The sequence below is a fragment of the Phaethon aethereus genome (genome assembly GCF_964289735.1).
Source record: "Phaethon aethereus genome assembly, chromosome: 3".
In the NCBI taxonomy this organism is placed as follows: Eukaryota; Metazoa; Chordata; class Aves; order Phaethontiformes; family Phaethontidae; genus Phaethon; species Phaethon aethereus.
The window spans coordinates 31,005,527-31,029,753 of record NC_138576.1 but is presented as its reverse complement, the minus strand read 5'-3'; the positions used below and the strand labels follow the sequence as shown (position 1 = coordinate 31,029,753).

General features: G+C 41.4%; 1 protein-coding gene across 1 annotated transcript in view; it reads left to right on the top strand.

Moving 5' to 3' along the window:
• Positions 1-24,227, top strand: part of EYS (eyes shut homolog) — a gene marked incomplete at both ends in the record, with an annotated part of 830,586 nt that overhangs the window by 265,051 nt on the left and 541,308 nt on the right. Inside the window, 3 exons of the mRNA XM_081998016.1 lie at positions 143-239; positions 1,153-1,260; positions 1,934-2,079. Coding sequence (XP_081854142.1) covers positions 143-239; positions 1,153-1,260; positions 1,934-2,079 — 351 coding nt within the window. The remainder of the gene's footprint in view (positions 1-142; positions 240-1,152; positions 1,261-1,933; positions 2,080-24,227) is intronic.

Genomic DNA, 24,227 nt, shown 5'->3' with positions numbered 1-24,227 from the left:
GAGGTTTCTCAGGCCTGCCAGTTGCATTGTCTATGCAGGTCCTGAGCTCAGACAGCCAAACCTCCAAGAGGATCTATGACTCTTATATGCACATTATGTAGTAGAATTCAGTTATTCACAGTTAATACAATCTGTGTTTCAGGATTTGAAGGTACTTACTGTGAAGTTAACAGTGATGAGTGCATCTCCCATCCGTGCCAGAATGAAGGTCTCTGTGTGGATGGGGTTAACCATTACAGGTGAGGCAAATTAATTGAAGGACAGATATTCAGTATGGTACAGGGTGTTTATCATCTAGCTATTCTTCTGGTATTTTTCCTGCATTATGTTTGCTGTCCTTCAGTGCTGTATTTTTTTTTTTTTTAAATGTATTTGATACTGTTACATTACACTCAAAATCTTGTGGACAAAAAGACATACATCTACACCATACATGTGGACCCAAGAATCAATGTAGTTATAATTGTTATATAAGAAATCTTGCAGTTACCTAGCTCTTGTCTCTGTTGTTATGATGAACCTCACAATGTGTGAGTCCTGTGATCAGTGACAGCAGACTTCTTCAAGAAGAACTGGTGATGTTGCTGCAAGTCACCAGCATCTGGAAGTCTTTGCCAGAAGTGTGATGTTCATGGTAGGGGTTTTCACATCTTCAGTTTCAGGCCTGCTTGGAGCTATTTTTCTTTCCTTATCACGATTTTCTTGCTTAGTACTGTTTACCAGCTTCCCCAGCCCACAAGGACACAAAAGGCTACTGTTTGTAACACTGTGATTATGCTGCTGTGTTGTACCATCCACCATAGGTGCTATTCCCAGAGCTGAAGCTAAAGCATGAGTGGCAGCAGTCACTTGGCTCCAGGGCAGGTGTCAAAACAAGTGAAAACCAGATTAGGCCGAGGCAAGTTCTGAGCCCTTGCACAGTGGGTTCAGCACAAAGCCTGTGGCCTTAACTAATAATGGTAAAAAACATGTTTCCTGGGCTGCAGTCACTGTACTTGTGAAGCTTGTTAAAGTACAGCACTGTGTAATGATTAGAAAAAAAAATATATAATTTTGGAACCACCTAATTCATACCTCTCAAAATCTGCCACGTTTTTCCAAAGTCTTTTTATATTAAACTAAGAAGTAATGTAGTGACATCCTTTTTGCCAGGTGCTCCTGCCAACATGGCTTTACTGGTACATTATGTGAAGTGGAGATTAATGAATGTTTATCAAGACCCTGCAAAAACAATGGAACTTGCCTGGATCTCATAAACAGGTTAGTTACTGCTAAATGAAAAGCAATTCCCCGATTTCCTTATGTATGAAGCCTGCTTGCTGCCTTGGATGGGACCTTCAGCATATGACAAGGATTCTGTATTAAAATGAGGTAAGCAAGTGCTACTGACTCAGCTAGTTGTTTCTTATGTGACGTAAGAGGAAAACAGAAGGGAAGCTGTCTTCAGCACAACTTGTTCTATTCCTCCTTACCTTTTTTCTTTTTTTTTTAAATTTGGAATAAGAGTGAAATAGAGGAATATTGATCTTCAGTTAGAGTGCCACATCTAACTTTTCAACTTCCAACAATGACCTTTTCTAATTTAAATGTTTACTAAAAGTTAAGTGTAAGCAAGAGAAAAATTTGTATCTTGTTTTTTTTACACAACACAGTTATTCAGAGACTTGTGTCAAAAGAACATTAGCCCTTAAGTCATTCCTTATACCTTCAGCTAAAATTATTGCATGCATATTTTTTTCTACTAGTTTAAAAAAGAGTAAATCACTCTGCTTGCTTAAGAAACATGGAAATGAGAAAACTCTGTTAATTATTTTGATATGGATGATGATTAGGGATACCAGCTTTACATCAGAACATACATATAGCTTCAGAATATTTGAATAGATCGTGTTGTTTAGTTCTGTTGACTTACCTGATTTTCCCTTTTCTGAAGATTCATCTGTAGTTGTGCACCTGGATACTATGGGTCTCTGTGCGAGATGGATGTAAATGAGTGTGAAACTTTGCCTTGCTTGCATGGAGGAAGCTGCATCAACAGGCTTGGAGGCTATCAGTGTTTCTGTCCCCCTGGATTCACAGGTATGGTCCACTCTCTACCACAGTGGAGAAGGTTATTTCACAGGTTTTACATGTTTTTAATTTTATAGCAATGGCCTCAATTAAATCAAAGAAGAGTACACAGGATCACCTGCTTATTGGAGGATAAATCAATATTAATTCAAATAGAACTTTAATCCAGTTCTTGTTAAGTAGCTCAAGATGTTATTTACGTTAAGCCTGGATTTATGATTTCTTTGTCACCCATACATTCAGCTGAAATGGATTAAAAGAGAGATTGTATAGAGCAAAGAAAAACAATGTTTTCTGAATTCAGCCAAGAAAAAAAAGTATTACCATAGGTACAGAGTAAATTTTACAAACATAATAAAATGCTACCTTGTCATTTGAGTTTGTACAGAACCATAGTAACACTTTGACTTTGCTGACCTGTTGGACTGACACTGTTGCCTTTAGTGTTAATATTTAATTTTTTACAGAACTAATGACAAAATATTTAATGGGTAGAGATATAGTGAATTTCTCCAAAAGTGATGTTGACATGTATTTAAATGCTCTGCATGCTGCAGAACAAGTAGTTCATATTTCATATTTTGATACATCCAGCTTAAGCAACCTGAAAACACATGGGGTCATATGACTCTCTTTGCAGAAATGTTTGTGGTTGTCTGCCTCAAGTTGTACCATTTCTGCATTTTTTCTGCATAAAATATTTTTTCCTACCCATTCCACCTGTAATGGATACCACATAATTCATAAGATTAGAAAGGATGCAATTCACACCCACTGAACTGAGAGGAATGTAATTTCCCCACAGAACAAAGAATAAGTACAGTTTTGAGAATATCTATATAGCTGTGTATCCTTTGTATCCTGTGTATTTCATTCACCACAAACTTTAGTCCATGTACCACTTGTGCAGTGTTCTTTAGAATTATCCTTGACATTTCAGCAAAAAACAGGAAAACCTATGTAATTCACTTGCCTAAAACTTTAAAAGTGGGTGGGGTTTTTTTCCCCCTCAATATTTTCTTCTAAAGGATTGTGTTCTGAATTTGGTATCTTTTTTGGTATCACAGCAACTTTGCTTCATTAGACAGTGCTGCTGCAGATTTATAATTTTAACTAATAGATGTTAAAACAGTTGCCTTCACTTTTATGTATATGTTTCTCTAAGAATTCACAGTTATATTCATAAAGACAAGACATCTGTACCTGACGCATTTATGATACTCTAATTTGAAAAGGAACAAGCAATCTGCAGGTGTGCCTTCCTTTTATGACTCTTCATTACTGATTACAAAGTTTGACTTGAGATTTTTTTCCCCTAGCACTTTTAACCAAGAAGGACAGGATGTTGGGTTTTGTTGTGGTTTTTTTGTAAGTGGTTGTTTTTTTTTAATCAACTGTAGTTGTTTACTATTACAAGTAGTTATTTACTGGAACAAATTCTTCTAGTATATTTACAAGAACAGTTGTTTATTATTTAGTGTTAGCTATTTACTAACGAGTGTGGTGTGATATCCAGGTGTCTATCAAAGACTGAAACATTACTCAAAAATTAGTGATAGATTGCCCATCACTTAATCATAACTAGTGATTCCCCCCGCCACCTAAAGTCACAGCTTGAACATCCACTATGCAATGCAGCAGTTAGATTAAGTCTGAAGGAATAATTCACCCACTATACCAAAGTGTTTGGTATAGTACATATTTGGTATAGTATATATAGTTTATATTTAGTATATATAGTATATATTTGGTATAGTACTAATTAAGGCTTTAAAATGAAGTTGCAGAGTTAGCAGGCCCAGAAATGACTGAAAGTAATTTGATTTCAAAGCGAGGTCTTTTCAGAGCAAGGCATTGGTTTTCTGGATTATGAAGCAAAAAGAGCATATTTCCCTAGAAAACATACAGAATTGTAAAGTAGTTCTCTAGTATTCTGAGATTTTGAAAACTTTTCCTAGCAGTTCAAATAGCTGATAGCTGATTTTTCATATTTAATTTAACAATTCTTTTGTTTGTTTTGTTACCTACACTACAGAAAAGGACTGTCGTGGTTTAGCCCCAGCCAGCAGCTAAGCACCACGCAACCGCTCACTCACTCCCCCTGCCGCAGTGGGACAGGGGAGAGAATTAGAAAAAAACCTCATGGGTTGAGATAAACACAGTTTAATAGGACAGAAAGAGAGAAAGAAACAACAGTGATAACAACAATAATAATACCAACAAAGGAATGTACAAGAACAAGCGATGCCCAATACAGCAATTGCTCACCACCCGGCGATCGACAGCCTGTCCCCGAGCAGCGATTTCCATCCCCCAGGAAACCAGGACAGTGTCCTCCCCTTATTCCATACCATTTACGTCATGCCCGGGTCCTACACTTTTCAATACATTCCAGTTATTCATTATTACTCTTCCTGTCTTTTAATATATACATACAGATATCACTTTCATCTGCCCATCAATCCAGCCTGTCCAGATCCCTCTGCAGAGCCCTCCTACCCTCCACCCACACAACTTGGTGTCATCTGCAAACTTACTGAGGGAGCACTCAATTCCCTCATCCAGATCATCAATAAAGATATTGAATAAGACCGGCCCCAGAACCGAGCCCTGGGGAACACCACTCGTGACCGGCCGCCAGCCGGATTTAACGCCATTCACCACAACTCTCTGGGCTCGGCCATCCAGCCAGTTCCTCACCCAGCGAAGAGTAAACCTGTCTAAGCCACAAGCCGCCAGTTTCTCCAGGAGAATGCTGTGGGAGACGCTGTCAAAGGCTTTACTAAAGTCCAGGTAGACAACACCCACGGCCTTCCCCTCATTATGCTCTCCATTTTCTCTAAATCCAGCTGGATGGCTTTCACCTCTGTAAACTGACTTGATTCACCTTGTCCTTCAGCAGCTTCTGCGACTCGTCGTATAGGGCTCCATATAGCAGCTTTCCACCTTTGATGTTTGCCTACAATACAACAGGACCCATCAGTAAACAGGGCATATTGCCTTTCGTTCTCTGGCAGTTCATTATATGGTGGAACCTCTTCAGCACACGCCACCTCCTCTTCTGGTGATATTCCAAAATCTTTGCCTTCTGGCCAGTCCATGATCACTTCCAAGATTCCTGGGCGATTAAGGTTTCCTACTCAAGCCTGCTCTGTAATAAGCGTGACCCACTTACTCCATGTAGCATCAGTCGCATGATGTGTAGAGGGGACCCTCCCTTTGAACATCCAGCCCAGCACCGGCAGTCGGGGTGCAAGGAGGAGCTGTGCTTCAGTACCAACCACTTCTGAGGCAGCTCGAACTCCTTCATATGCTGCCAATATCTCCTTTTCAGTTGGAGTATAGCGGGACTCAGATCCTCTATATCCTCGACTCCAAAACCCTAGAGGTCGACCTCGAGTCTCTCCTGGTGCCTTCTGCCAGAGACTCCAGGTAGGGCCATTCTCCCCGGCTGCCGCGTAGAGCACAGTTTTAACATCTTGTCCTGCCTGGACTGGCCTGAGGGCTATGGCATGAACTATCTCCTGTTTGATTTGTTCGAAGCCTTGTCGTTGCTCAGGGCCCCATTTAAAATCGTTCTTCTTCCGGGTCACTTGATAAAGAGGGCTTACAATCAGACTGTAATTTGGAATATGCATTCTCCAGAAACCCACAATGCCCAAAAATGCTTGTGTTTCTTTTTTGCTCGTTGGTGGAGACATAGCTGTTATTTTGTTCATCACATCCACTGGGACCTGACAATGTCCATCTTGCCATTTATTCCTAAAAACTGGATCTTTTGTGCAAGTCCTTTGACCTTACTTTGTTTTATAGCAAAACCAGCTTTCAGAAGGATTTGAATTATTTTCTTCCCTTTCTCGAAAACTTCTTCTGCTGTGTTGCCCCATACGATGATGTCATCAATGTATTGCAGATGCTCTGGAGCTTCACCCAGTTCCAGTACAGTCTGTATCAGCCTATGGCAAATGGTAGGGCTGTGTTTCCACACCTGGGGCAGTCGATTCCAGGTGTATTGGACACTCGTCCAAGTGAAAGCAAACTGTGGCCTGCATTCTGCCACCAAAGGGATTGAGAAAAATGCGTTAGCAGTATCAGTGGTGGTGTACCACTTGGCTGCCTTTGACTCCAGTTCATATTGAAGTTCTAGCATGTCCGGCACGGCAGCGCTCAGTGGCGGCATGACTTCATTCAGGCCACGATAGTCTACTGTCAGTCTCCACTCTCCGTTAGACTTTCGCACTGGCCATATGGGGCTGTTAAAGGGTGAGCGAGTCCTGCTGATCACTCCTTGGGTCTCCAGCTGACAAATCAGCTCATGGATGGGGATCAGGGAGTCTCTGTTGGTGCGATATTGCCGCCGGTGCACTGTTGTGGTAGCGATCAGCACCTGTTGTTCTTCAACCCTCAGCAACCCCTCCACAGAAGGGTCCTCTGAGAGACCAGGCAAGGTGGACAGCTGTTTAATATCTTCTGTCTCCAAGGCAGCTATACCAAAAGCCCACCGGTACCCTTTTGGGTCCTTGAAATACCCTCTCCTGAGCTAGTCTATGCCCAGGATGCGTGGAACCTCTGGGCCAGTCACAATGGGGTGCTTCTGCCACTCACTTCCAGTTAGGCTCACTTCGGCCTCCAGTACAGTCAGTTGTTGGGATCGCAGAAATACAGATGGGTTCTGCCCCGATATGGCTTGATGGCATTAGGGTACATTGTGCACCAGTGTCCTGCCTTATATTCCTGTGAGTCTGATGTGCCAGGCCATCTAATCCACACAGTCCAATAAACTCGGTTGTCCCTCTCCTCCGCCTGGCTGGAGGCAGGGCCTCTCTAGTCCTGCTCATAGTACTCGTTACTCACTTCTTGTAAATAGGAATCAGAAGTCCCTTCAAGAGGATCAGAGGTGAGATCAGCTCTTCTATTCTTTCTGGGGAACTGCCCACTGGAAAGTAGACCGACGATTTTTCTGGAGGAACCTGAACCCCACTTTGTAATTGTTTTTCCTTGCATCTCGCGTACTCGTGCCTCTAGGGTCGAGGTAGGTTTTCCATCCCACCTCCTCATGTCCTCTCCATAGTCACGCAAGTGAAACCACAGGGTGGCTCGCAGTGTGTATCCTCTATATCTTCTCTCTTGAGCAGACGAACGCTTATTCTTAATGGCCGAGATACTGGTCTGTACGGGTGGAGGGTAGGGCATATCCTGTTTGAAATGTGAGAACTCCCGAGAGAGTTTCTCCACAGCATAGATGCAGGCCCGTAGGGAGGAAGAGAGACTTTGTTCGTATTGCCGGAGTTGATCAGCCAATTCATCAACCGTTGGTCTCTCTCCGTCTTTCCAGGCCATTACTGCTAATGAGTTGGCATATGATGATGGTGCACTCCGTACAAACTTCCGCCACATAGGTCACGTGCAATTGACTTCATCTGGGTCTTTGGATGATTGTCCATTGTCCAAGTCACCATAAATCACCTCCAGCACAGCTAGTTCCCTCAGGTACTGGATACCTTTCTCCATGGTGGTCCACTTGCCTGGGTGACATAGAACATCTTCCTTGAAGGGATACCTTTCCTTCACAACCGACAGGAGTCGTCTCCAGAGGCTGAGGACTTGTGCACCTTTTCCAATTGCTTTGTCAATGCCCCCTTCCCTAGAAAGGGATCCCAGCTGCTTGGCTTCCCTACCCTCTAATTCCAGGCTACTGGCCCCATTATCCCAGCATCAGAGCAGCCAGGTGACAATGTGCTCCCCTGGACGACGGCTGAAATCCTTTCGCATATCTCGCAATTCACTCAGGGATAGAGATCGGGTAGTTACCATCTCTTTTATGAGTTTTTCCTCTTCCTCCTCTTCAAGCGATGACTCGCTCTTTTCCCTCTTCAGTCCTCATGATGGCCCTGCTTCAGAGCACTCTGCCTCCTCACTCTCTTCCTCTGCCTCCTTCTTAGAAGAATCTTCCTCGTCCCTTACTAAACGAGCTGACTTCCGCTTCCAAGATTTCTTCTTTTGTACAGGGGCAACTGATACCGGGACGGGCTGGTTCTCTGGTTCAGCTGCAACAGTCTGAGTAGCTACAGTGCCTGTTGCAGGGATTGGAGTAGTCACAGTGCCTGTTGCAGGGGTTGGAGTAGTGGCAGTGCCCGTCACGGGGGTTGGAGTAGTCACAGTGCCTGCCACATTGCCGTCAGACCCAGAGAGCCTCTCTCCCCTTTGCATAGTGTTAAATAGGGTTCGGTAGGCATGGGCCAGGCCCCAGCACATGGCAATGATTTGTGTCTCCTTGGAACTGCCAGGCTGACAGCATACTTCTTCCAAATATTCTGCTGGTTTATCAGGATTCTGCTCTTGTTCAGGAGTGAAGTTCCAAAGCACTGGCAGTGCCCACCGCCCCAGGCATTTGCCCATGCTGTTCCACGTGCCCTGCCATTCATAACTATCCAGCCTTGGGGCAGATCTCTGGGTGATATTCTTAAATTGCTTGCCAACCTTAGACAAAACCGAAACAATGTTCCTCAGAAGTAGCGATAGAGGTATTTTAACTACCCAAGGGTGTTCAAAATACTGAAAAATTATTGTGATGAAGGAGGAAACATTATGATAGAGGGTAGCAAAGGTACCATTCTGCATTTCCTCCATAAAAAACCTTTCAGAGGCAGAAGTATAATTGCTAATCGTCTCCACAAGACTGTAGCCAAAATACAGTAACGGCTTTAGTACAGAGCTCAGATGATACCACATTAAGCTCAAGGTCAGTGTTCTAAAAACAAAATTCACAGGCGAGACATTACTAATCATTGCAGAGTGCAGCAGCCCGCAGAAACCAACACCGATCCTTAACATGTACAGCAAAGACGAGAGCATGATGCAAATCAAATAAACTGATATTGTGACCTGCAACCATTATTATCTCAAGCCTCGAGCCCCACGTTGGGCACCAAAAAGGACTGTCGTGGTTTAGCCCCAGCCGGCAACTAAGCACCACGCAGCCGCTCGCTCACTCTCCCTCCCACAGTGGGACGGGGGAGAGAATTAGAAAAAAACCTCGTGGGTTGAGATAAACACAGCTGAATAGGACAGAAAGAGAGAAAGAAACAACAATGATAACAACAATAATAATACCAACAAAGGAATGTACAAGAACAAGCGATGCCCAATACAGCAATTGCTCACCACCCGGCGATCGACAGCCCATCCCCGAGCAGCGATTTCCGCCCCCCAGCAAACTCCAGTTTATGTACTGGGCATGACGTCGTATGGTATGGAATATCTCTTTGGCCAGCCTGGGTCAGCTGTCCCGGCTGTGTCCCCTCCCAGCTTCCCGTGCACCCCCAGCCTCCCTGCTAGCAGCCCAGCACAAGAAGCTGGACTGTCCTTGACTGCGCAGTAACAACCCAAAACATCAGCACATTATCAACAGTTTCTCATCCCAAATCCAAAACACAGTCTCACACTAGCTTCTGTGAAGAAAACCAGCTCTATCCTGGCTGAAACCAGGACAGTAGTTCTCTAGTATTTTGAGATTTTGAAAACTTTTTCTAGCAGTTCAAATAGCTGATAGCTGGTTTTTCATATTTAATTTAACAATTTTTTTGTTTGTTTTGTTACCTACGCTACAGAAAAGGTAATTATACTGTTTGAGAGTACCAAGGATTGAAATTATAAATAGTTAAAGAAAATACATTGAAACTACAAAATATTAGTATATAAGGTACTGAATTTATAACAGTATAACAAATGTAATTTCTTTAACTCTTTGAAAGATATGTGTATTTACACTTTCATCTTCAGTAATTTCATAAATTTAGGAACAGCATTTTTTTGTCACAGACAAGTTGCCTTTAATTAACATAACAGCATGTATGGATTCAAATGATCATTTGAATTCAAAAGATGTTTTAATGTGCTTGTACAGACAAAACTTCAATCATTGACTATAATTATTAAAATATTATTGATTTATAAATTTGAATGAAAACTGGAAACATTACAATACATTAAATGCATTAGGCCAAATTATGTCACTATATTTCTTTTTATTTATAAAAACTTATTTTAAAAATACTAACTTTCTTCAGATATTTTGAATGTTTTTTCTGGTCATCATGTAATTCAATGCCTGAGAGAAGGCAGTCTTTAGACACTGATCTCTGCTCTTGTATTGTGTTTGCATGGCAAGGTTTTGTTAGCAGGTGTGGCTTCTGTGCTTCTAGAGGCTTCCTGTATGTCAGCAGAGCCAGTGCCAGCTGGCTCCAAGATGGACCCACCACTGGCCAAGGCCAAGCCCATCAGCAACAGTGGTAGCACCTCTGGGATAACATAGTTAAGAAGGTGGAAGAAAACCCTGCACAATGGCAACTGCAGACGGAGAAGAGAGGAGTGAGAATATGCAAGAGAAATAACCCTGCAGACACCAAGGTCAGTGCAGAAGGAGGGGGAGGAGGTGCTCCAGGTGCTGGAGCAGAGATTCCCGTGCAGCCTGTGGTGAAGACCATGGTGAGGCAGGCTGTCCCCCTGCAGCCCGTGGAGGACCCCACGCTGGAGCAGGTGGATGCCTGAAGGAGGCTGTGATTCCCAACATGGGAAGCCCATGCTGGAGCAGGCTCCTGGCAGGACCTGTGGAGAGTCCAAAAGGAGCCCTTGCTGGAGCAGGTTTGCTGGCAGGATTTCTGACCCTGTGGGGGATCCACACTGGAGCAGTCTGTTCCTGAAGGACCGCACCCCGTGCAAGGGACCCAGGCTGGAGCAGTTTGTGAAGAACTGCAGCTTGTGGGAAGGACTCATGTTGGAGAAGTTCATGGAGGACTGTTTCCTGTGGAAGGGACACCATGCTAGAGGAGGGGAAGACTGTGAGGAGTCCTCCCCCTAAGGGGGAAAGAGTGGCAGAAGCAACGTGTGATGAACTGACCACGACCCCCATTCCCCGTCCCCCTGCACTGCTCGTGGGTAGGAAGTAGAGAAACTGTGAGTAAAGTTAAGCCTGGGAAGAAGGGAGGGGTGGTGGGAAGCTGTTTTTAAGATTTGGTTTTATTTCTCATTATCCTACTTGGATTTGATTGGTAATAAACTAAGCTAATTTCCCCACGTCAAGTCTGTTTTGCCCGTGACTATAATTGCTGAGTGATCTCTTTCTGTCCTTATCTCAACCCATGAGCCTTTCATTATACTTCCTCTCCCCTGTCCAGCTGAGAAGGGGAGTGACAGAGCAGCTTTAGTTGGCACCTGGCATCCAGCCAGGGTCAACTCACCACAGCTGTAAAATTTTGGTAGCTAATGTATCTCTTAAAATTTTAAATTTTCCATAAGTTTATCTTATTTTGGATTCATTTTACATTGTTCATAATTTTATTTAATTTTAAATAGCTATTTAGCAGAAATGCATTAAAAATAATTTATTAACTATTAAAATATAACTTTTTCTCAACACTGCTAAGTTGAAATCTACTGCTTTGCAGGTCAGGTAGGCTCTTACAAAAAATGATCACAGTTCAAATTACAAATGCATGGATATATCCTTTCTGTCAAGATATAATTTGCAGAAACAATGGTCATCTTAAACCCTAGATACCACTAATAAACCCTGGTTAAAGTTCTCACCCCAGATACTTTGGAAAATAATACTAAGTGATCTGGGTATTCAAGACACTTTTTTTCCCCTGGCTTAAAATGAGAAGTAAAGTGACTTAATAAATTACTGCTATATTAGAAAGGCGAGAAAAGTAACAAAAGGATAATACCAAATAATCAACTAATGCTTTTCAAAAGTACACAGTTCCTTTGTTCTGGGGTTTTTTTGGCAAAATACCTTCTAGTGGTGACTTCATCCCCTCTTCTGCAGTAGCCTTCTGTGTATGTTTAGTTGTCCTCAATCACACTGGCTAGTAAGGCCACATCAAAGGTACAGATGACCCAGTGACATGAACTTTCCATCCTGAGCTTAGTCTCTCTTGTTTTTTTAATTGCTTGGCTGGCCAGTGTTGCTCAATGAAACAATACTGCTCAGTTCCACTAGGTACTTTTGATAACACAAGATCTAATTATTCCAGCTGTATCAGCTGCTGCTGTTCTTTTACTTCTATTTGCTCTTTAGCAACTGTATATAGCCAGTATACATCATCTTTGTTGCCTTAAAGGATCTTTGTAAGCAGACATATGTCGTTCCTTCAGATCTATAACTTCAGCATACTAAAGCTACAAACTGTCTCCTTACTTTAGTTTGACCTCTCACTTCCAAGTACACAGAAACATCATTAATTTTTCCTAGTTTTACACTCCATTGCAAAAAATATTGATTTATTTGAAATAGCATTAAACTTTCATGTTGAAAGACGCAGGTCTGGAAAACTATTTTTGCTGTTTAATGCTTAGGCACCACAAAGAAACTTAACAGTAACATAGCATAAAGTCTCTAGGTAACCAGTTAGCTACAAAATTCTCTGAACTCTTTAATTCCCCAGTCTGATAATTCTTGTTCTATACCTCTCATCTTTATGTGAGAAAAGTCTGGCCTGGTTTGTAGAACTAACTGTGAAAAAAAAAAATCAGTGGCTGAGAGTCCTAAGTAGAATAGCTTTTTACTCAAGATCACAGTTGTTTCTGCTTGTTTTTTGTACATTGGTGGTACATGAGTGTTAGATATAACAACATAAAATGGAAAGATATGTCCTGTTTTCTGATTTTCTTTGTTTGAGGTTAACTAAATAATTCTAAGATCTCTTGCAAAGACTAAAGCTTTTTTCCTAAAATGTGTTGGGTTGACCTTGGCCAGCTGCCAGATGCTCACCCAGCCACTCTCATAGTCCCAGTCATCAACAGGACAGGAGAAGAAAATAGAGATGAAAAAATGCATGAGTCAAGATAAAGACAGGGAGATCGCTTACCAGTTATTGTCATGGGCAAAACAGACTCGGCTTTGGGAAAAGTAATATATTTTATTGCTAATTAAAACAGATTTTTGGATGGTAAGAAACAAAGGTAAAATAAAGCAACACTTTCCCCCTTCCTTCCTTTCTCCCCCACCCCACCCTTCACTGGCTCAACTTCATTCCCAACTGCTCTACCTCCCTGCACCAAGTGGCACAGGGACATGGGGAATGGGAGGTTGTGGTCAATCCATAACAGGTCCTCTCTGCTGCTCCCTCCTTCTCTTCATACTTTTCCCTTACTCCTGCGTGGGTCCTCTCCCCAGGATGTAGTCCTTCAAGATATATGTATATACCTGCTTCAGCATGGGCTCTCCACAGGCCACAGTTCCTTCAGGAAATAACCGCCTGCTCCAGCATGGATATCCTGCTTGTGTCGGGAATGCTTTCCACAGGCTGCAGGGGAATATCTGCTCCACTGTGGTCTCCTCCGTGCACTGCAGGGAAAGCTCTGCTCCAGTGACTGGAGCACCTCCTCTCCCTCCTTCTCTGACCTTGGTGCTCACAGGATTGTTTCTCACTTTCTCTCTCCTCACTCTGCATGTGCAGTGTTCTGCCCTTTCTTAAACGCATTTTCCCAGAGGCGCCATCATCTTGGCTGAGGTGCTCAGCTGTGTCTTACAGTGGGTCCATTGGAGCCATCTGGAACCGTCTGTGTCCAGCATGAGGCAGCCCTTGGCCTCTTCTTACAGAAACTGCCCTGCAGCTCTCCCCACAATCCCCGCCAACACCTTGACACCTCCACCCCATTCTTGAAATAAGATTTCACTGGCTAAAATAGGATGTTTATTAAGCTGGGGTATATAAAATAAAAATTCTGATTCAAACTGCAAATTACTGGACAACTGATCCAAAAGATACCTAAAAATGACTAAGTACCATGAAATCACTTTTTTCAGTGAAGGTTCAGTCATCATTTCTCCAGAGCAGTAATTATTCCTTAATTCTAAATACCTATTCTCTTAATCTCAGATCTACCCTTACAGTCGTATCTTCTCTATGACATCACTACAAACTGACATTTGGAAGTGACTAAGGGTGCACTTAAGTTGTACATTAAACCAAGTCAAAACCTTGGCTTAAATAACTCATCTTGTATTTTATCTTTAATGATAGCTCTTGAGCCCCAGCCTTCCTTATTCTGGACCTCACAACCTGCTGTTCATCTTGTCTATGTGACAATGAAAACTCTGCTTTGCTTTTTATACAACAGGCTGACCTAACAAAAAAGTCCCACAAGATCTAATCAATGGAAAAGGAGAGAAGTTTCCTTTTCCCAGCTACTTCTACAGCTTTGTACTGCCAGCCGACTCTGGCAGTGATTGCATCTGCACTCCTCAAACCTCTGTCTGTATTCCTTGCTATTGATGTCCAGAGGAAGAAGAGCAACTGCACTACTAACTGAAGTGACTATTTCTTTAGAGTCAGAGGGAAGGAATCTCGTGGTATGCTCCCTGAGATGTCAAAGCAAGATGCAGCTTACATATCAAGGGGGACCAAAACTGATTGGCATGCCAAGAACAAATTTAACACGTATACTGACAGAACTAATTGTGGAGGTAGTGGTGTCCGTCTTTTAGGTTAACGATAAGAGCATTCACATCATTTTTGTGAATTTTAGGTTCAATGAACACACCACCATGAAGGGACAAATTTATTTTATGCATTTTCCTGAGAAGTACTATAATGTCCATGCTATAAATTAGCCTGATTTGTAAGAAAAGGAGGGCACACTTTTTCTGTACTTACTGAGTTTCAACACTATTCAGCAACGATTTCCTGGGCCAGAAAGAACATAGAACAGTAACATGTAACCTTATGGAATATTTGGCTTGATGTGCCAAGTGTAGACTCTTAGTTCCCTCTCTCTTTCCTGAGGGCCAAGGTCAGGATATAAACATCCCTTTTCCTCTCAAAGTCACTTACTGTCTTCTAACTAGAGCCTTAAGCCATACTTTATCCAATTAAATTTTAGTCTGGTAGCAGCTTTGTTACAATTACTGCTTATCCTTGTTCAAGGAAGAGAGTAGTCAAGAAGACCAGCAAGGATAGATAGGAAACACGTGACTGAGCTCAGATGCAGAAAAGCAGCACACATTTGGTGGAAGGAGCAGGGATGGGATACTTAGGAGGAATATGAAGCCATTGCCCAGGTGTGCAGAGCTGAAATTAGGAAAGGAAGAACACAGCTAGAGCTGAGAGTAGAGAAGGATGTGCAAAGCCACAAGGCGGCCTTCTATATGTACGTTGACAGCAAAAGGAAAGACAATTAAAAAGTGGGCCTGGTTCTCAGTGGGGAAAGGGACCTAGTGACAAAAGACATAGAAGAGTCTGAGGTGCTCAAAGTTGTTGTTCAAGGTTTACTACTAAAGTCTGGCCTCAAGTCTCCCAGGTTTCTGAGCCTAGTGGCAGCATTGAGGGTACTCCTCTTTTAACAAGCCTCCTGGTAGAGTATGATCCATAAACCACAACCCTCTGAGCCCAAGCAGCCAGACACTGTTTTAGCCATCCAATTGCCTACCCTCCCAGACTCTAATGTTGTAACCTGGATGCAGGAATATTGTGGGAGATAGTGTCAAAGACATGCTGAAATCAAGGTAAGTGACATCCACTGCTGTCTCCTCTTCCACAAACGTAGTCATTTCATCATAAAAGGCAATGAAATTGTTTAGGCATGATTTTCCCGTGATAAATCTATGAATCATAGAATAGTTTAGGTTGGGAAGGATCTTTAAAGGTCATCTAGTCCAACCCCCCTGCAATAAGCAGGGGCATCTGCAACTAGATCAGCTTGCCCAGAGTCCCATCCAACCTGACCTTGAATGTTTCCAGGGATGGGGCATCTACCACCTCTCTGGGCAACCTCTTCCACTGTTTCACCACCCTCATTGTGAAACATTTCTTCCTTAGATCTAGTCTGAATCTACCCTCTTTTAGTTTAAAGCCATTACCCCTTGTCCTACCACAACAGGCCCTGCTGAAAAGACTGTCCCCATCTTTCTTAAAGGCTCCCTTTAAATACTGAAGGGCTGCAATAAGGTCTCCCCAGAGCCTTCTCTTCTCCAGACTGAACACCACCAGCTCTCTCAGCCTGTCCTCAGAGGAGAGGTGTTCCATCCCTCGGATCATTTTTTGGCCCTCCTCTGGACCTACTCCAACAGGTCCATGTCTTCCTTGTGCTGAGGGATCCAGAGCTGGATGCAGGACTCCAGGTGGAGTCTCATGAAAGCAGAGTAGAGGGGCAGAATCACCTCCCTTGACCTGCTGGCCACACTTCTTGTAGATGCAGCCCAGGATACGGTTGGCCTTCTGGGCTGCAAACGGACATTGCCAGCTCATGTCCAGCTTTTCATCCACCAGTACCCCAAAGTCCTTCATGGCAGGGCTGCTCTCAACCTATGCTGGTTTTTCCCAGTCACCTTCTTCTCCTTCTGTTGCCTAGGAATGGCTTCTAAGAAGATTCACTCCATATTTTCCCAGGGACTAAAGTGAGGCTTACTGGCCTGTACTTTCACAGATCATCCTGTTGGCTATTTTGGGGAGATGACAGGTGCAACGTTTGTGTTTCCTAGCCTCTGGGGACTTTCCACAATTTCCATGGCCTTTCAGACATCATAGAAGGCAGCCTTCCAAGGATGTAAGCCAGTTTTCTCATAGCTATAGCTATAGCTCATAGGGTACTGAATTACAGGAAATTAATACAATAATTGAATCCAAGAATGTATGTTTGGCCCAGTGTTCCATATGCCACAACAGAAACCAACTTAGATTATTATGCCTAACTTTTGCTACCCATCTTCACTATTTGGAGGTGACCTTTTGTTAATGTTATTTCAAATCTTGTATTTACAGCTTCAGCAACAGGAGAAGGTAGTCTAGTACATATTTTCTTCTTTGAGGAAACACTTACTTTATGTGGTCTCTAAAGGTTACTATACCATATAGCAGTGACCTCCAACTAAAGAGCTAGAGAAATGTGTTTGTAGTTTCAAAGCAGTGAAGTTACTGAACAAGTAAGAATACTATTTGTAATAAAGAAAGGTCTCTATAGTGCATGCAAATTCTCTGGTCCTTAAGCAGACAAAGTCAGTAACTTCCTAATTTTTTGTACAGATTATGCTCAAAATATGCGAAGCTACAGCCCATTCATAATGAGTGTTTGGCAACAGCAACTCTCACTGTGTATACAAATTAAATCTGGCGACTAGAAACTTGGATGACAGTACACTCCCCTTGTTTAGTAGAATATAATTGTTTTGGGTTACAGATCTGTGCCTTTAGGGAGGAAAATCCTTGTCTTTTGGCAAAGAATATCTAAATGTGAAGTGTTTGTTCTTCATGCTCATTACTGTCTAATTTGAATATATTTAGTATAGCAATTCTGAGGTGATTTCACCAATGTCTTGTACAGTTAATTGCTATTTATCTTTAAACAGAACCACCTTCTTTTTCTGGAGTTACAGGAGTGAGAAAAAGAGGAATAGAACAAGCTCTGCTTCTTATTTTTGACTGCTGAAAAGAAACAGAGTGTTATTTATGAATAACATCAATATAGAAGACAACACTTTATACTGATAAAAAGGACACTGTTTATGCAGTCATGTACATGTTAGGACTTACACCCATCTTCCATTGTACCCATTGCCTAAAGTGGTGTCATGGATTAGGAGAAAATCTCAGTTTGATTCTCACAGACTTTCCTCCAACTTTCCTGCACATTCGTAGAGGTTACTAAATGCAACAACATTAATAAAGGGTTTGAATAATTTATGCTTCATTTTGCATACGTCATTCCATATTGACCAGAACAAAGTCTTGAATCTGATTCTTGCACATAATGTAAAATTACAGTGATGCATCCTCTCTCACATTCTCTCTCTTTCTGTAGCTGGTCTGTTTAACATTAATCACTTATACTAAGTGTGAAAAAAACAGAAAAAATATTTTCAATATAAAATACCCAGTAGGTGAGCCATCCGTGCGTTCTGTCAGTTTATGTGAAACATTCTTGCTCCATATCAAGCAGCTCTGGAAACTTTTGAGAACAGTTTTTTCATTTGTTAGTGTGGATGGAAGAAGGTGGTTCCTTAGACTCATACAGCTGACAGCAGTACGCATATTATACATCACAGTTCAAAATTTGCAAGCTAGATTGAATGGCAAAAAAAAAAAAAAAAAAAAAATTAGCTGCATCAGAGTGGTGTCAGCCCCAGGCTAATTAGTTTCCCTTAGAGGCATGGCAGTAAAGCCAGCTACAGTGCCATACTAACATGGTTGAAGTGCTTTTGGCCTTCCAGAGCTACTGCTTTGCACATCTTTCTTAGGGACTCTAACACTCTACTGCATTATGCTACCTAAACATGTGCTGATAGTTCTTTTCTCAGTTTTCTCAACTCCTTCAGTACCTTACTTCCTTGTGGATTTCATGGAAAGGCTGGTCGCCTCTCTCTAACAGATTTTACTGAGGCCTCCAAGAATATTGGCACCATTCTTGTTACTTCTGTCCTGTTGCCACAAAGTGGCAATGGAAGTAATCCTAGTAGTAGTAGTAGTAGTAGTAGTAATAATAATAATAATAATAATAATACCTTCCTCCAGGAAAACATGCCTCACAAGTACAGAATCACTGTTAAACATGTATACTAATTATTGAAGTGCTGCTGTGAAGTTCTGTGGCTTGCCTTATGTATTTGATCATAATTGCACCACATAAGTATCTTTCTTAGGACACACATGTACTATTTAACAGAACAGGAACATTTAATAAACTGAGACAATCCCCAGCTAAACAGACAGTAACTGAAACTGATAACATCCTAATTTACCTTCTCATAAATAAAACCTATCAGATCAGTGCTTCAGAGTAAAGCAGATGTAGAATCCTTCCCTGAAGATTTTTTTGAGCTACTTGAAATGCAGAATTCAAGGGATAGGACTATCCTGTGAGAACATTTGAAACCTTGTGGTCAAGTGATTCTATCTAAATGTTATTAGTTAAGGTGAGAATTTAAATTATCTAGGGCTTCTAGATCCAAAATCAGTGCTTCACATTGTACCTACAACAAATTTGAGAAAGCCTTGATGTAATTGTTAGAGCTGTTTCCTAGCTGTTACTGCTAGCTAGGAAAGTCTCTACTTTTCAGCAAGTGTAACTTTGGAGGGCTCTTTGAATGTATTACAGTATGCCACTGTGCATGCTTTAAAGGAATTTACATTCTGTAAAAGTTACCAAGGCCCAGGGGATTGAAATCTCAATTTCCACACAAACTGCTCTGCTACAAATACTGTGACAAAGGAACTTTTAAGCAGCTTTAATGCTAGAACACCACAGAGGAACATTATGCATCATAATGCCAGTCTATTCTTCTGTGATTCTGTGATATTTCTTTGAGCTTTGTGTAAGATGTAAATGCACTTAATATCTAAAACGTCTATATTAAATTATTGTAGTATTTCTAAAAGATAATCTCACAAATGAAATAATATTTTAGTAGCTATTTCTGATAGTGTGTTTTTTTGCTATGCACTCAAAAATTCACGACTGGGAACTAATTAGATAAAAACATGCAATTCATCACTTAAAAACCTGTGGATGATTCAATCAGTCACAGCAACAAATATCTAAAGCACTGACTGCTGAGCGATGATTTCACTTCGTAGAACTCAACATGCTATATGTTAGAAAAGTTACTGTAAAGTTGTGCTTCTTATTTCTGAAAAGCATGGCCATGGGGGTTTTTTTGTTCTCTGTAGCTATGTCTGCCAGCAATCTGTCTTTCATCCTCAACAGGATTCAGAAAAGTAGGCGACTTCATGAAGAGTATTTTGTTCACTAAAGTAGAATGGGTTGACCTTTCATGCTAACAATCTAGTAGTTTTCTTAGCAATTCCATTGGCTTTTTCCTAGTTTGTAGTGGAAAAATGTATGGGGCAACTCTCTGGGTCTCACTGATTACATGACTTGGATCTGTTTTATTTCCCCACAGTCAGCCTATTCTAAGTTGCCAAGTTCTTATTTGAAACAAATAGTGAAGGTGTTGCTCTATAGTAATTAAATGAACCAACCATTAGTGCCTAAATATATTATCCAAGGCATATGTGTATTCTAAATAATACATATCCTCATCAGTAATTAAGATTATTTCCAATTATTAAGATTATTTCCAAGTGTTTGTACCTCCTGCTTGCCTGCATGGAGTCTCAGTGTGTGATTAGCATCAATCCAAATGGAAAAAAAAAAGCAGCCTACCTTTTTTCATACTTTATTTTTGGATTTTTTGGGGTGAGGTTGAATTTCACCAGAGTGTTACTAAATATCATAAGAGTTTTGAAAATTATTAGGCTATGAGGAAATACATGCTATTCACAGGTAGTTTTGCATATACCCGTGATCAAATTCTTGTTGCATTGTCATCAGCTTCCGTGCACCCATTGCATACTTTTGATCCCATATATTTTGCCTTTAACCAAGCTACCAGGCCAAGCTACCAGGGGAAATTTCATTCCTGAATCAGAATAATTCAGGCTGGCAGGGACCTTGTGAGGTCTCTAGTCCAACCTCTTGCTGCAAGCAGCGGTAGCTATGGGATCAGACCAGGCTACTCAGGGCTTTGTCCGGTTGAGTCTGGGAAGGACAGTATTGCTCTCATTTCTGATGGGACGTTTAAACTGTAATGTGAATAATACATTACTTTATTGGTAGTAAGTGTGATTCCCTGTGTCTCAAAAGAGAAAGACAAGTAGAGGGTTTAGCTATACAGGAAACTTTGACTTTTATTATCATTTGACAGGAAAAATGCATAAGTGCTTCAGTTTTAAGTAAGACTGTTACAGACTCCATAAAACATGTCTAACAGAGAAGAAAATCAAAAGCTATAATAATAATAATATTAGTATATTCTGGAGGTATTCAGGTTTTAGAGTGATAAGGAAGTAAATATGAATATTTTTTTTACACAAAGCTATACTTACATTATTTTAGAGTGATGCTAGAACATCTTTTTCTTGATGCCTTTACCATATAGTACAACTTCCCAATTTTCCCTGATTTTATTTTTACACTCCATTTTATATTAAGGTGTTAAAATTAAGATGGCTAATAAACAGTGACTATACTGAAAAAAAAATGGGTATTTCTCTGTAAGACTGTGTGTGTGGGTTTATATTAATATATATGTGTAATATATGAAACATATACGTTATATATACAATACAACATGCCAATACAGTTCTTTTCTGCATATTGAACTGTATTAGTTCAAATGAGAGATACTTTGCTTTTTAGAAATTTGTCTTTCAGTTACAAGTGTTCAGTTGTCTTTTAGTTTTAAAAGTTTTTCTCAATTGTAATAAAGTAATTGCTCATTCTAAACCTTATGTTCTTAAAATCAAAGTTAAAATGTCGTAAATATTGAATTGATATTTGCAGCTTGCCCAGCTACAATGTGACCTCCTCTGGCAATATTGACAACTATGACATTTTTGTCATGATGTTTCCAATATTCAGACATGAATTAATAGATTTTACTTGCACTGTCTTCAGATTTATCTTGTTCTCCATCCCTTTTTGTAAGTTTATTCCTCTGTGAACTGAATCATAATTCTTAACTGTGATATGTTTAGGTGTAGTTTGATTTCATAATTTTGTAATCCAGTAAATATTATTTCTGCTCTTAGCAGGGGGAGGCCTGGCTGTGTGCTGACCCAGCAGTGCAGGGGCTCAGCCTCGCAGTGGCCTGAGCTGGGTGTCGCTGTTTTAACCCCTGGGGCCTGTGACTGCTGTCTCACCACTACAGCTTCAGCTCTGGGGGACCTGGGGAGGGGGTGACACCCAGCCCCCCAGTCACTGTCTGACAAACCATAGCCCTTTGTATGCGGGGGGCTGGCGGGGCTGGGACCACTGCCAGACTGCAGCTGGCAGCCTGGAAGAAGGAAGGGGACCATGACAGTGTTGTATTTTAACCCCAGCCAGCAACTAAGCATCACACAGCTGCTTGCTCACTCACCCTCAGTGGAATGGAGGAAGAGAACTGGAAGAGAAACAGTGAGAAAACTCATGGGTTGAGATAAATACAGTTTAATAGGGAAAGCAAAAGCTGCATGTGCAAACAAAGCAAAAGAAGGCATTCATTCACCACTCCCCATTGGCAGGCAGGTGTTCAGCCATCTCCAGTAAAGCTTCATCACACATAGCGGTGACTTGGGAAGACAAACACCATAACTCCAAATGTCCCCCCACTTCCTTCTCCCCTCACCTTTATATTCACAGAATCACAGAATCACTAAAGTTGGAAAGAACCTTCAAGATCATCGAGTCCAACCATTAATCCAGTGCCACCATGTTCCCTAAACCATGTCTTGAAGCGCCACATCCACATGTTTTTTGAACACTTCCAGTGATGGCGACTCCACCACCTCCCTGGGCAGCCTGTTCCAATGCTTGAGCACTCTCTCGGTGAAGAAATTTTTCATAATATCCAATCTAAACCTCCCCTGGTGCAACTTGAGGCCATTTCCTCTCGTCCTATCGCTGTTTATTTGGGAGAAGAGACCAACACCCTTGTTGCCACAACCCCCTTTCAGGTAGTTGTAGAGAGCGATAAGGTCTCCCCTCAGCCTCCTCTTCTCCAGACTAAACAACCCCAGTTCCCTCAGCCGCTCCTTAGATGACTTGTGCTCCAGACCCCTCACCAGCTTCGTTGCCCTTCTTTGGACATGCTCCAGCAGCTCAGAATCCTTCTTGTAGTGAGGGGCATGATGTCATATGGTGTGGAATATCCCTTTGGTGAGTTGGGGTCAGCCATCTCAGCTGTGTCCCCTCCCAGCTTCTTGCATACCCCAGCCTCCTCACTGGTGGGGTGGTGTGAGAGGCAGAAAAAGCCTTGACTCTCTGTAAGCACTGCTCAGCAATAATGAAAACATCCCAGTATTATCAACACTGTTTTCAGCACAAATCCAAAACATAGCCCCATGCTAGCTACTAGGAAGAAAATTAACTCTATTCCAGCCAGCATAGATAGGGAAAGGTATAAAGGGAAACTCAAGGAGAACCCAAGACTAGGGGAAGAAGAAAGTATCAGCATCATGTCCCTTCAAACAAAGAGAAGAAAGAAATCCCCTACCAGGCACATCACACTCCTCCTGGCAAAGATAACATGATGCTGGCAAATCCTTGCAATGCTCCTCCTTCTACCCTCATCTACACTTTTCTGGAAAGAACTGCAGTGTCACATTTTAGACCCACAGGTACGCTTGAAGTGTTAGCACACCAACAGTGGAAGGGGTTAGATACTGGCACGGTTTGGAGGGATTTTTGGTATAACCAGTTTAACGATTTTAATATCAATGCTTCTCAGTACTGATATTTGACTGTTAAAACATTAATGTGACTGTCATTAAATTCTAGACTCTCTGGAGGGTGTGTTCTCTTTCACCTGTCACAAGATTATGAATTTTTGAATTTCTATTACTTTTAGTAGAAGGTGTTCAAATCACAGATCTGATGCTTGATCTGATACTATGAGTAGGCACAGCAGTAAGCCAAGTAGTAATTTGCTTAGGTAGATTGCTGCTTCTGATGGTCTCATCATGCTCCAGTCTAGAGTTCAAATATCTCAATAACAGACAGTGCAAGCTACAGGTGATGTTTTTGTATTTAATGCCTCTGGTTCTTGCATTCACTTTTAAATTAAATGGGCAGATACAACTCTCAAAAGCCTATCTAAGATCCAAAATCAATATTTAATGAAAACAAATATCTTAAAAGTTTGAGACCAAGCAAATTAATCTGTATTTGTCCTAATTACTTTGTTTCCAGTGGTCTAATCTTACCTTGTAAAGTCCTCTTCGCTTTCCCATCCAGAGTGGAAATGAAACCTTCTTTAAAGAAAGGAAAAAATATTTACTTCAAAATAGTTTGCAACCACTCAAATTTTCTGCAGTCCTATCAGCACCAATTTAACTTGACTTAATATAAGGAAATTGAAATAATAGTCTGAAATGCATCTATTAATGACACAAAATACAATAGAAATAGAACATCTAAATCTCTGGTATAAGTCACCATGCCGTAATAAATATTTCTTAAGGTGAAATCATCAAAATCAAGCTCAGCAACCTTATTAGCCTTAATTTTTCATGCAGCATACATAGAAAACTTTTGTTACGACTTATTTACTTGTAACAGGCTGAATGAGGCAATACTAAAGTTCTATTAAAAGGACATTATGCTGTTCAAAAGATTAA